This window comes from Panthera tigris, chromosome A3 (assembly GCF_018350195.1).
Source record: "Panthera tigris isolate Pti1 chromosome A3, P.tigris_Pti1_mat1.1, whole genome shotgun sequence".
NCBI lineage: Eukaryota > Metazoa > Chordata > Mammalia > Carnivora > Felidae > Panthera > Panthera tigris.
This window is the reverse complement of record NC_056662.1, coordinates 114,399,581-114,413,776: the sequence shown is the minus strand read 5'-3', so window position 1 is coordinate 114,413,776 and position 14,196 is coordinate 114,399,581. Positions and strand designations below refer to the sequence as shown.

The 14,196-nt window shown below is 50.9% G+C and overlaps 1 protein-coding gene across 3 annotated transcripts in view; it reads right to left on the bottom strand.

The window, feature by feature from the left end:
- The window catches only part of GALNT14 (polypeptide N-acetylgalactosaminyltransferase 14), a 208,272-nt gene that overhangs the window by 69,397 nt on the left and 124,679 nt on the right, over positions 1-14,196 (bottom strand). For all 3 annotated transcript variants that reach the window (XM_042982220.1, XM_042982221.1, XM_042982222.1), the window contains exon 2: positions 7,044-7,213. In XM_042982220.1, the coding sequence (XP_042838154.1) occupies positions 7,044-7,213 (170 nt within the window). The remainder of the gene's footprint in view (positions 1-7,043; positions 7,214-14,196) is intronic.

Genomic DNA, 14,196 nt, shown 5'->3' with positions numbered 1-14,196 from the left:
ATATCTATGCCTCCAAGCAAAGCTAAAATAGAGACATCAAACTAATTGGGAATTGGGAAACAGAGTCCTCAAGCATCATCTCTTCTCCTTCTCCTTGTCCCACAAGCACCAGTAAACACACACACACACACACACACACACACACATATATACATATATATACCCCAAACATCTTAAAATTTGAGTTTCAGCCAAGCATTGACTAGCTGTATGATCTTGGACATGTCCCTTAAGCCTTCTGAGCCTGGATCTCTTTAGCGAGGTATAGGCTTTATCTGGTATTCTTGCTCTCCTGCCTAAGTCTTCATTACCAGGACTGATGCTCAGTCCTAAACCTAGCAGTCAGATGGGGGTAAAGGACAGACTCCTTTTCCAGGTCCCCATCAACAACTTTTTCCTCTGGACCAGTACTCACTTCTCGCCTCTCCCACCTCACCCCAGAGCAAACTCCCCACCCCAGGGGGATCCTCGCCCTGAGGATCCCACATCACACTCCACCCGCCTTGGATCAGCCCCAGTTCAGGCCAAGTTTGGTTTTGGACATTGCCTACCCTCCTCTGGGGCCGGGGGGCCGGGGGCCGGGGGGGGAGGGTGGCAGTGGTGGTCCCGTGCAACACTGCTGTCTGGCACAGTTCTGCTCAGTCCTACCTTGGTCCCCCTTCCTGTTGGCAGGAGCTCGGCTGACCCCGTACCAGCTAGGGCATCTCCGGGGGTTGCTGAGATGATGAGGAAGTGCTGAGACAAAAGCGAAGGCACCCCAATGTTGACTGGATTAACACTTTGCTACAATGCAGCCCCACGCTTCCCTTTCAGAGTTATTCTCCCCTCCATCATCCCCACTCCAAGGAAATTACGCTGACTCACACATAACACTGTGGCTCTTCCAACCAATCTCCTCGTCTTCACATATGTTGTTCCCTCAACCTGGGATGCCTGCTGCCCCCTACCTGTCACCCTCCATCCCAGCTTAAATACCATTTCCTCCGAAAAGCCTCCACCTCTCATCCACATGTAAATGCCTTCTCCTGGGTAGGCCGGCTTCATGCTGTTTTGACATTCTTACAGGAAAGCTCCTAAACTTGTATGGTTTGCTCCATGACCAAGACAGTTAATAGCAACACCAAAACCAGAACAGGGTGGGAGATGGGCACGTGGGAATCAAGGACAGGAAGTCTGTGCATTAGCTCCAGAATCAAAAATATGGCCTCAGAGCAATCCACAGTTGAGTATCAGGAATCAGTCCCATGTGCATTTCCCCCATAGACCATGAGCTCCCTGGGAGTGGGGACCAACTTCTAGGGTAGAGCTTGGCATGTGGTTAGTGCTCAATGAATGGGTCAAATGGAAAAGAAAGGGAAAATGAATGGATGATTGAGATGCATAATGTCAAAGCTGGAATGAGCTTAAACAAGGTGTGAGAACACATTAGCTAATCTGGTTTGTTCAGAGGAATTCTCATCAGCAAGTTTTCTTGACTGGTCCCCTTTCAAAGGCTGAGATGCTGCCTTTTCAGGAAATCCACCTGAAACTCAAAGAGCAGGCAATGATGGAGGGACAGGGGCAGCAGGCAAGGACCCAGGGGACCAGGAGTGTAAGGAATCCTGGCCCAGAGGCACCTTCTATCTCTGCCTGTATGTCTTCTCTTCCACTCCTACCCTGGGGAGAACCCCTTCCTGCGCCCAGTATCTGGTACTCAAATTGCCACCCAGGGTAGCAGATACTGTTCTCCTGAAGAACCACTTATAGGATATTCAGAAACTCCTTCTGCTACCACTCTCCAAGGCTCCCTGGGACTCCAGGATGCTCTGGAGTGAAGCACACTCAGAGCTACTATCCACAGGCTCACCAACTCCTATATTGAAAAATGGTGCACAGGAGGGATCAGAACGTAGCAGATGGGGAGAGCATGTTTGCAAAAGCTAAGTGGCTGTGATGGGTTTCCTCTCTCCTCCTCTCCGCCTCGATGTAGAATCACCAACTCTGTGCTAAGCTAGTGGAAGAGGCTTGACTCTGAGGGAATATGAACATTTTTTATGCTTAGCTGTTCCAGCCGTAACGATTTTTATCCTATTACTGCTAAGTGACGAGTACAAGGAGAGAAATGATGATGATCTTTGGCAGCCATTCCAACCGAGTAAATACAAGGAGGCGAGAAAGGCGATCCCAGACTGGGCCACTGCCCCTTCATTTCCCAGGATGAAAAGGAGCAAAGGAAAAATGTCTTCCTGGTGAGATGTATCGAAGTGTGGAATTTTCTCTCCAGGCAAGCGATGGGTATCCCACTGTTTGAACCATTTAGCACTGCACTGGACAAAGGCTGGGAGAGTATGCTGAGGGGAACAATCAAACCAGCCGGCCAGGAGGAGGTGACCTAATGAGGCTTCCCAGCTGTAACGCCTTGCAGCTCACGGCTCATGGGCACAGTCCACCCTGCCACCTGCTCCCTTGCAATCAAAGCAAACCCATAATAAGTATTGCTAGGCAACAGCAAAAATACACGTTTGCTTTATCAAAATATTTCCTCCCATCTTGAGGGGTGTGCCTCCGTTTAATGGCTTCTTGTCTGCCAGATGTTTTATGTGCTACTTGGATGATGGCAAATCCAGCTGTTACCACCAAAATGTGGTGACAGCGGGGGGGGGGGGGGGGGAGGGACACCTGGAAAATGAGGACTATTTGTTGGACCAGTCAGTGCTTGATAAACAGGAAAGCTCCCCTGGGAAATCTTTTCAGGCTCACCCCAGCTAGCTGCTATCTCTTCCTTACACTGAAATAGTTACTCATGGCACACTACCCCCACCCCAGTAAAGGCAGCCACGTCTTTATCCTCATGACCCCGCAGGGCCTAGGAAGTGTCCTGGGAGTTAAGGCTCTTGTAGGCATTAACAAGATTTTTGGTCTCAGGGGGGACATGTGGCAGTAAGTTGCTCCGATGCAAGCACAACTGTTGGGTTCCCACAGAGGCGGGTGGGAGAGGCGAGTGCATGTATGCAGATACATCTGGAAAGAGAAGACCAAGCATAGAAGAACGCACTTATGTACAACTGCAGTGACTTGTGCACTGATAAAGCTTCAAGGCCACCTAGTCTGAGTGCAATGAGAACACAAAGCCAAGAAAGGAGCAGGGATGTGCGAAAGGCCATTGCTGGTCACCTGGTCCCCACGCCTTTCACAGGCCCTGGACCAGGGATGGGGAAACTGAGCTATGGCCAAGACATGTCTAAAGGCTGATGACAGCATGTTTCAATCTCAAGACCGTGAAGACTGCATTAGGTTAAATGTGGGTGGGCATGGGAAGGTTAGGCTGTCAAACTCAAAGGGTGAATGAGCAAAGGATCCACTTGAAACCATAGTTACTCATTTTCTAAACTATCCTGGGTGTGGACATCACTCACTGGCACCCCCACGAAGCCCGGGAATGGGGAGCTCCAAGCCTGCCTGCTGGCCTTGGTCATTCCACTCTCCAGGGCAACCCGGCCATCTCCACAAAATACCCTGGGCTCCCTGCCTCAGAGGACCAAGAGAACAAGGTGACTGTTCCATCCTGTATGGGGAAATGAAGCCCCCAGCCTCTCTGGGGCTGCCTTCCCACGCTGCCCCACCACGACGTCCTGGTCAGGGGTTCCACGCTGTCAGCGCATTTGGCTTTTCCATAGGCCCAGCTGCCTGTTGGGTGAGAACTTCGGCAGCCTCGTCCTCCTCCCCCACCCCACCTGCTGCCCCCCTCAGTCTCACAGCATCTTTGGATTCCTGAGTGATGCCCCCCAGTGCCCGCCTCTCAGCAATGCTTGCTCTAATGCTCAGCTAATAGTTCTGTCTCAGGCGCTGTCCGCACGCATCCTATAAATCAGAATCCAATTACTGTGGTAAGAAAATTGGAAGCAAATTTAATAAGCTCAGGCCACTCCCCCATGCTGTTTCTTCACTCTTCTCTTTCCAGTAATGAGGGAAAATGCCTTTTTCCTTTCACTGAGTCTGTTCTCCTGTCCCCTCATCTAAAGCCCCCAAGCATGGAAGGAGTGGACGAAGGGGGCTTCTTCTTGGCCCTCTTTCCCTCTTTGCACATGAGGCAGATGGGAGGAAATAGTCAAGTGTCTCTGCGGGCTTAACCCCCCTCTCATTTGTTCAACAAATGTTTCTGGAAATCCTAGCCCACACCAGGCTCTATAATAGGTGCTAGCAAAGATGGGTCTCCCAGAAGGCCAAAGGCCTTGTCCTGCTGCTGGGGCTGCTGATGCATGTTGATGTTTCCCTCTTGAGAAGTCAGCTAACAAGTGGGGCTGGCTTAACAGCAATGGCTCTCACTGCAACTTTGCCCCTCAGGAGACATCCGGCGATACCTGGAGACATTCTGAGTTGTCACACGTCGGGGCTGCTCCTGGCATCTAGTGGGTGGAAGCCAGAGATGCTTCCCACCTCCTACAATGCACAAGACAGCCCCCACAACAAAATATGATCCAGCCCCAAATGCCAGCCACTGATTGAATCCCTGGTCTATAGGATATTGGCCACCAGAGGCCACAACTGGTCAGAGCTGTGACAGGCAGGGCCCAAGAAGGGCCCCAGGCACTGCATCCGGACGAAGTCAAGATACAGGGAGGCTGGACTCACAGGATTAAGGGACTTAGCTGGGGGTTTTAACCTCCTGGACACAGGCTCCGTGGGAAGCAAGGGCTGGAAGTAGGAGATCCTGGAGACAGAAGGTCACCCCCCCAGTGGGGCCCATCCGAGGGAAGAACACTGGGCTTTGCTGGTGGTTGCCGGAATTCTCATTAGCACAAGAGTGATGTGGTCACAGGGTCAGCCCCATACCAGACTTAGCCTGGAGATGGCCTCTCCTGGTGCTAGCCTGGGGCTGTGCATACAGTTGGAGCTTAACACCCCTGCCATGGCAGCCGGGTCCCTTGTGCTGGCCTTCATTCCCAATCACTCATCCTCCCCCATCCCTGGCCCTCATTCCCAACCACCTGTCCTTCCCTCTTCCTGCTCTTTCAGATCAGGATCCACAAATCTGAAATTCTCTGCTCCCAGAACCCCAGCTCCCACAGGGCAAGGTTAGTGCCCTGAGGCAGACATATGGCTGATAGACTTTTCCCCTCTGTCTTCCCAAAGGGGGCCTGGATTTCATCTAAATCCTCTCTCCTCCTCTTGCTGCCATGCCAGCAGATCACACTCACTTAACAAATGCAACACGCTGCAGAGGGCCCTGAATAGGACCCAGTAAACATGAGTCCTTGGCAATAGTCTCAGTTCTTCCCCCACAACCAACACATATGTCCGGCCTTGTAAACCGCTTTCATTTCTGCCTCTCAGATCGCAGACCAGGGTGAATGCACAAATTCATCCTATTCAACGCATCCCCTCGAACCTGTCTGGTCAGTGAACCCCCACCGCCTGCCCTCCTTCTGCAGGTTAGGGTACAGCTCTCACCCGGATGCATCTGCTCCTTTCCCGGCAGGAAGCATCCATTTGTCCTTCCAGAGGGTCTCGCCATCTGGACTCAGGACAAGGAGGGACCTGTCTGGGACCAGTGGGGCTTCTCAGCCTTCTGTGTTCTATTTGCTCTTCTCCTACGTGTAGTCTCTACTCAGGGAAATAAAATGATCTAATTTTTAAAGAAAATTATAGCAGGTATCAGGGAACATGATACGTGCTGGGGAATTTTAACAGCAATAATACAAGACTCTGACTTTAAGAAGCTTTCAGGACAGCAGCAGGGAGTGTTCAAGGCACAGCCGGTGCCCTGGATCTCTGTCGGTGGGGATCTTCCTGCTGCTAAGGAAGAGTCTCGTGGGTACCATAAGAAGAGAGTTAAGTTTACAAACCCTCCAAGTTAGAAGCCACAGATACCTTATAGCTCATCGCTCTGGCTTTTATTTATGTGGGGCAACCAGGACTCCAGCTCTGTTTATGAATGACAGTCACTGATAAGGCCTGGTTGAGCTGCTCCATGGGAAACATGCTGTGTAAGTCAAGGTTTCTGAGTTGTATGGCCTTGTTGGGGAAACTGAGTCTACCAGCCTTCACAGACTGCCAACTTAAGCACCACCAGACTGACCAGCCTCATAAGTCATGAAAATTCGTACTGCCCCGGTCATAAACCCGTGTCCACAAGTGGGTACCCACAGACCCGAACAAAGGTAGAAAGCTAAGAAGCTCATGCCAGCCATATAGCTTCTCATTTTAACCATGCCTTCAAGGCCCTCTACCCCCCACAGGCCAGTCTGCCATTTGAAGCTGGTGCAAAGTGAAATTCTTGCAGGAGACACAAACTCCTGCCCGTGGGCCATTAGTGCAGCTGGGTCTCTCAGTTGTGGGCTAGGAGGCCAGCACAGGGGAGCTGGGGTCGAGGCTGACCTGCTGATTCAGGCCTCATCAGGAAGCAAAGGGCCGCTTCGACTCCAAGAAGGATTGGTAATGAGGCAACGTGCCATCACAAAGGCTCTTCTTGTTTAGAAAGAACCTTCCTGCATTGTTCCAGGCCTGATCTCCGCAGCCCATCCGAAGGTGTGGCCTGACCAAGGACATGGCAGACTGGAGGCCGTGTGAACGGGCTGCTCTGAAGCAGACAGCAATGGCATGTAAAGAGGCCCCTCTGATTTTTCCATCTCACAGGACGAAGTGCACCTGGGCTGTCAGAGGAAAGGACCTCCTCCAGCGACAGATGAGGCCACCAACCTGACTTCCCAGGGATCTGCCCATCCTGCCCTCCCTCTGTTTGAAAGCCAGGCCAGGCCGTGGGACTCTGCCAGGGACAACGGGCCCAGGCTACAGGGTCTTTAGTGCTCTGTGACTTTGCGCTGAGGAAGGCAAGGTGCAGGGGGCTCCCCCATTCTCTCTGCAGGCGCTTGGGGATGCCTGGCAGCAGTGAGCAGCACAGAGAGGGTAAACTACCACATCACAAAACTTCAGCATCCAGCCGGCCACGGACGGTTTGCCTGCCCCCATTGTTGGCATGGGCACCGCGCAAATCAAGCCTGCTGTGGCTCTGTCATGACCTCAGGGAAGGGCAGAGAGTAATAAGGGGGAAAACAGGGAAGTACCTCAAATGGCGAGTGTCCGGGACGGCCCGATTGCTGGAGATCCGCTCGCTTTCCCGCTGGTTGAAAGCATACAGCTTATAGGGATCGTCACCAATGCGCCACTTTTTGGCGTTCAGATACCGCCGCTCATCAAACTGGTCCCACGGGTCTTCCCAGTCAGTGTCCAAATTCTGTGTAGCACAAACGGGCAGTCCGTGAGAATGGCTCCCAGCCCTCCATCAGCCCTCTCTGTCAGCGCCCAACTGCAGAGAACGGAGTTTTCCTGGCACAGTCCAGCCCAAAGATGGGGCCAGAGTTAGGACGTTAGTAACACCCCCAGCAGCAATAACAGAGAACAACACAATGAAGACAGCTACCATTTGCTGAGTGCTATGTAGCAGGTGTTGTACGAGAACCTTTACCCACTTCTTATAGTAGTTCTAAGAGGTGGACAGTTCTCACATTCCCATTACACGGACAAGAAAACGGCCTGAATAAACTAAGTACCTTGCTCAGGATCCCACAGTTCGGAAGTGGCAGGGCTGGGACTTGGGTCCTAGAAGCCTGACCCCACAGGCCAGCTCTCCAGGGTAATTTGAGAACACCTGGCTGAAAAGTGCCAACACACAGCAGGTGCAAAATGAGTTTCATTCCCCCCTGTGCCACAGGAAGAGATGAGTAGTAGGCGCTCCATCTATAATGGTGTGCTACCCACCAGATGGACCCTGGCGTGTTCCTTTCTTCCTCCAACCCCGGACTCTGTGGTTATTTTTAAGAAGCATCAGTCCCTCACCGTACGTGGAGACAGCGCTTGAGAATGCAGAAGGTGGCTTCTGTACTCAGGATCTTGTTCCATCCTCCCTAAACTCTCTGTGCTGAGCTGGGAAGACACGTTTTCACAAGGCTTACAGGCTCGTCTGCACAGGTAGATGGTGGCAGAGGTCCAAAGCGGAGCGCAGTCTCCTGGGCCCTCCGGGGCCTCCACACAGCAGAGGAGGCGAGGAGATTTACACGGGGAGGGGACGGCTCCTGCCCAGAGCCAGGCCGCCTCGTCTGCCCTGCCCGCACCACCTCTGCAGCCACGCGGAGACTCTCCACCCAGCCAGCAAGGTGCGGGCTTCTAGAGCCTCCACAAGCTGGATGCTTCCCTCGATGGCCACTGCCCAGTGGGTGCTGACACCGTCACCTCTAGAGGAGAGCCACTGAGCCCTTTCAGGTTCGCCAAAGCAAAAAGCATTCTGTATCTCTGGAAAGAACCTATTGACCAGACTGTGCCCTGGAATGTGGGAGCTGGGGCTCTGGGGCTGGCATCATCACCAAGGATGAGATGCTCACTTATGTGTTTTGACCCTAGTTGCTGTGCAAGCGTATGAAAAGCTGCCTGTGTACTGTCCATCCCATCACCGACCAGGATGCCCTCCTGTACGTGGGGAGCCTGACAGGAAGGCCTCGGGGCAGGCCCCACACATGGCTAGGGCAGGCGCCCCACCCACAGAAGGCAGCTCAGAGGGGCGGCTTGCCAGGGTACACATTTATCTCAGATACCACTTGATTTTATCTAGTAATTGATCTCTCTCTCTCTCTCTCTCTCTCTCTCTTCCTGTTATCTCCTTTTGAAACAGCATTCTCCTGCTAATAGCACAGAATGAAGCTTAGGAAACCAGCGATTTTTATCCAATAATGGATCTTATTAATGTCTTGGGATACTGCTGCTATACAGGGGGTGGGGTGTGAGATCCTTGGCCTGTGCTGTGCAATGTCACAGCCTGACAGCTGTCACCCATGCTTGGGACATCACTACAGAGCGACCCTGACATCCTTCTCTGCAGAGAAGGGCCATGGGGCCCCACACCACCTCCCACTGGCTCATTCCCAGTTAGATTCTCTTCAGTTCTCTACATGGTAAGTTCCTACAGAGCTCTGTGCCACAGAGGGGAGATGCAGAGACAGAAGGCTGCAGAGGGGTTGCAAGGCCACAGAGAGACATGCACGAAGACACCCATGACACCTATGCCAGAGGGGTGAGGGAAATGGGGAGGGCTTCCTGGAAGAGGTAGCAAATGAATTAGTGCTTGAAAGAGGAGCGGACAGTTTGCTTTGCTTAAGAGGAAATGGGAGGGGAGATAACAGGCATACTGAAAACCCAGATATATGGCAGGAAGACCCGGAGGAGGGGGAATCCGGTCAGGGAATGGCTAGCTCAGGGATGGGGAGGCCCAAAGCGGAAATTGCAAAGAGCACACGAGGGAAAGAAAGCTCTGAAACACAGCTGGGTCTGTATGAAGCGGGTCCAACGGAAAGGTCTCTGGCCACATGTGTAAGACGAAGTGGAGGGAAGAGACTGCCATAAGGAGCCCAGTTGGCAGGGGACCTCAGTAATCCAAGCTGGTGGGAAGGGAAGCCTGAACTGGGGCAGTGCTGGGGCATGGCTGGAAAGCTCCATGAAGCAGTTGGAGGGGCAGGCCCTGTGGAGAGGCACCGCGGCTGGAGAAAGAGCAGGTAAACACCCCTTGGCCTCATCCCCTACTCTCTATTCACACCAGACCAGGCCCAGGACCAAGAGGGCATAAGACTGGGTTGTTTGCTCCGCCCGGCGATCACCACCCTCTGGGCAGCAAAGCATCTCTGACGTCCCCTCCAGGATCTGCCTCCTTGGGGTTGGTGCCATGGGAACTCAGCTGGGATTCTGGCCCCCAGAAAGCCTAGAGCCAGAGTAACAGCCTGGCTGGCGAGGGAAAGTGTCTGAACAACCAGTCAGAGGCATCCTTGGAGGGGACTGCTCCTTCCCATGGTCATATGTACAGAGCCGGTTCACACTTTGCTGCCCTGGGATCCACTCTGGGGGTGGGAGGGAACTCTCTGCACCAGGAGCTTGGTTTTCCTATAATGATATCTGGATGTATTAAATAATAGCGAGCCTGTGTTTAAAATACTAACACTACCATCTGAATAGCAATCTCTATTTTACAAGGCAGCTTGCACATATTGGCCCAGAACGCATGCACACACAACCCCATCTGGACAGGGAGGGATGGGTATAGAGAGGCTAGCTGGCTGGCTTGCCCAAGCTTGATGGCAAAGGGACTGGTGACTGAATCCTTCCTAGAACCTCCCAACACCTCGGTCTGTTCTGTCTTACCATGGAAACAAGCCAGGGGTATCTCCTCTGCTGAGAGTGAGTGGGCAGAGAAACCACCCCCCCTTGAGGAGTGAGGTGGGGGGGCAGACCCAAAGGAAGGGCCAGCCACTCTTTCCCTGCCTGCCCCCATATCAAAGTGGCTGTAGCCCTCCCAGGATTTTTGAAGGGTCCCAGACTCCACCAGATATTTCCGGAACTAACTTGGAGTTGGTTTCCAAGCTCTTCAATGCATGAGTCCCCCTGCTCAGTCTCTGCGAGTCCAGAGTGCAGCACACGGTATCCAGGTTTTGGATTCCTTGCTTTTTGGCTCATGTGACCATCTGGGACAGTGCCTGAACACACACTTTAACCTCCGCAAACTTTCCTATTACAGGAAGAGGTAACTGCTCTCTTAAACAAGAACACACACGAGCCCCTACGAGACCCCACTCCAGGACCGTGTCCCCTCCTGTGTGGCCCTCACCACCATCCAGCCGCCCCCCAGAAAGTTCACACTTGACTTTCTGACCAGAATTTACTCAGTCTGGAGTGTGTGTGTGTTTCTAACGGTAAGCCCGATGCCACACACAGAAAACAAAAGACAATCTTTTCTATAGAATATACCTGATTAAGTCAGCCAAACCCAGCTTAAATAATTTGGCACCAAAGATGAAAGCTCAGAAGAACATCCAAGTGGCTTCATTTCTTTCCTCCCACCATGCTTTCATGAGACACCCCCAACCCCCTTACCTCCGTCCATCCCTGGCCTGCTCCTTCTGTTCTACTTTTACACTGATTATTTTGCACTAATACTATTAGAGCTGATTATGTGGCTATTATTTTCCACTAATGCTCTTGTCTCCTCTCCCTTCCCAAGCTACCAGTTCACTTGTTACCCTAAGTTTCTTCCTTTTCGCCATCAGAACGTCTCTATCACTTGATGAGGCCTCTGTCCCATTCTGAACTGTGCTGATTATTATAAAACCTCTCAAACTTACCTATGACAAAAGGACTAACACTCTGGGGGGACCCCTATCACGTGTCATTTACATCTAATCCTCACAATCACAGATGCCAATTTGACCATTCCCATTTTAAAACTGGGGAAACCAAGGCAGAGAGAGATTCAGTGACTTGCCCAATGTCACATGGGTAGTATGTTCTAGAGCCAGGATTTGAACCCCTGTAGCCTGGCTCCAGCTCCTATGCTCCCAGCTATTAGGTGACACTGCCTTATCACAGCCTCACTGCCATCTTCTTGGGTCATCTTCAAAGACTATGTGTGTGTTTCCCATTATTTTTCTCAGCCAACTTCTTTCCTGCATGGGGATCTTCCTCCCTCAAAGGGTCTCTGTGCCCCCTTCACCATCACCCCACCCGTCTATCACTCTCCTTTCTGGGCACCTAGTCTCCGCCCAGCCATGGCAGGAAGGGTACAATTCTGCAGGCAGATTCCTATGGGAAGGTTGGAATATGCTAGGCTAACACACAGGAGATCAGAATTGAAAATAATGATATAACTTATTATTTAAAGATGAGATCATTCATCTATCCATCCAATGTTTGAAACTCCAGCATAACATTCCATTGCCCAGTGGACGTCCCTCCTGGGTCTAGACAGGGACACAGAGGTCCCAAGTAGCTCACTCCAAGCTTCAAAGGACTCCAACTTCTAGAAGTTTCCTTCTAATATTGAACCAGAATCTGTCTCCTGGCATTATCTCCCTTCTGGGTCTGTTTTTTCCCCCAGGCTATTTGATACAACTCGAATCTTTATCATACCTTTTGGATATTTAGCTATATCTACTGCGTCTTCTAGGGCTTAACCCCTGGTACCATCATCGTAGTGCCAAAAATGGACACAGAGGAGTGCAAAACATATAATAAAGGGTCCAGGAGAACAAGACCAACTAAAAGGTTTGATAGGGTTCATCAAAGAATTCAAACACTCTGGAAACCTTTCCATACATGTAGTAAGAGAAGAGGAAACACTGCTCACAACGGAGTAACTTTTCTTTTAAAAAAAAAAAAATTTTAACATTTATTCACTTTAGAGACAGAGAGAGACAGAGCATGAATGGGGGAAGGTCAGAGAGAGAGGAAGACACAGAATCTGAAACAGACTCCAGGCTCTGAGCTGTCAGCACAGAGCCCGACATGGGGCTCGAACTCATGGACCGCGAGATCATGACCTGAGCCGAAGTCGGTCGCCCAACCGACTGAGCCACCCAGGCACCCCTAACTTTTCTATCAAGGTTTAGTACATGGGAGCTGTTCTGTGAAAATGCTGTGCCTATGGTAATGTCTGCCATTTATCAGAAAACCAAAATTAATCCCACAGCCCCCCTGTCAGAACCTTAGAGGGAAGCAGTGAATGAGGGGTGCCCCAAATTATTTCTAATTCGCACAGACCTAACATACAATGACAACTGTATTCCCAATTTCCAAATGAGGAAATTGAGGCCCGGAGGATAAATGGTCTGCCCAAGTTCGCATAGCTGAGAGGTGTCTAGGTCAAAGCCGGTAGACCCGGGCCGGGTTCCAAGCTCACTACGGACACTGAAGTTCCCACCTTCACATGTGGACAGCCTCGGTTTCCCAGCACCAAGGCGAGCATCCCTGCATTCCGCCCCCGGAGGTTTCTGCTTCCCGCACCTCAGCAGACCAGACACTCACGGGGGCCTTCATACAACCAGATCCTGCATCAGTGACAACAAACTGTGTTTTAAAAGTGTATATCTGGGCTTTCTATAAGGAAAATCTTCCGTATGAGAGGCGGGGTGAGGCCAGGGGAATATACAGGGTGTTGAAACTAGAGTTGGGAGTTGAATGGGAAGCAAACCAAATGTGACGCTGCCCTGAGGGTAAAGGTCATTGAGAAAGTAAACCTTGACCCCCAAAATGGAGAAACTGAAGCCACATCTTCCACAATTAAGGCCAGGAAGAAGGACTAAGTGGTCCCAGATCAGTTGTAGCCCCGGCTCCCAGCAGAAGCAAATGTAATCCTATTTAGAGAAAAGCATCTCCAATTTAGGTCCCCAGGATTCCCACAAAGCTCATCAAAAGGTGAAATCACAACAGAAGAGCAGACACACAGGGAAACAAGTCACTGTTAGTGAGAGTTAGTGAAAACTATAAACAACAGATTTAGATCTTCCAAAGACTTCAGATGTAAGAGTTGGGGATACAAAATAAAGCAGAACTGTAGATAAAATGGTTAAAAAATGGAATAAAAAAAATGAGCCAAGAACAAAAGCTCATTGAAAAAGAACCGAGCATAACTTTTAGAAAGAAGAAAGTATAATAACGACTGAAGGGCAATATCAAACAGGCCAAAGAGAAACGTTTCTCATTAGCTGCAAAGCTTTTTCGCTGGAATGCTGCACCTCCCTTACCCCCGTGAAGCAGGCAGGCCAGTCGTGTTGTTCCCATTTCACAGATGAGAAAACAGGCTCAAAGAAACAAAGGAGCCTGCTTAAGACCACATGGATTGGGAGTTCACTACGAACACTCGAACCCAGAGCTGTTGGCTTCAAAGCTTGTGTTCCCTCAACATCACCAGGACATGTTTTTCATCAATCCAGGACATGTTTTACCCCCTTGCTGGGCAGTCCTTAAAAATGGAGGAGTATCTGGTCACCCCAGCACTGTTCTAATGTCCACCCAGCTGGGGACTGACCTTATTTTTCCAGCAACCAGTCCAGAAAGTGAAGAGGACAGAACAATCTCTAAGTCCTGCCTAGAGTGAATCGTCTGGGAAAGGAAGGACCCTGGGAACAGACTCCTCTCGGTGTGCAGGACAAACCCCAAGAAAGAAGGAAGGGCCAGCCGGCCCTCCACTCACTGGGGCTCATGGCAAGGGAAAGAGCTGGAAAATCCTTTTCCCTCATTTAGGGACAGCACATCAATTATGGATTATTAGATAAGATCTTCATTTTAATATTTCCACCATGTATTATCACCTCTTCCTCTCACTGGAATTCTGTCTTGGGAGTTATTTAACTGATGTGCAGAAATCTAAATTTAATTTATTATGATCTAACTCACTTTAGAAGC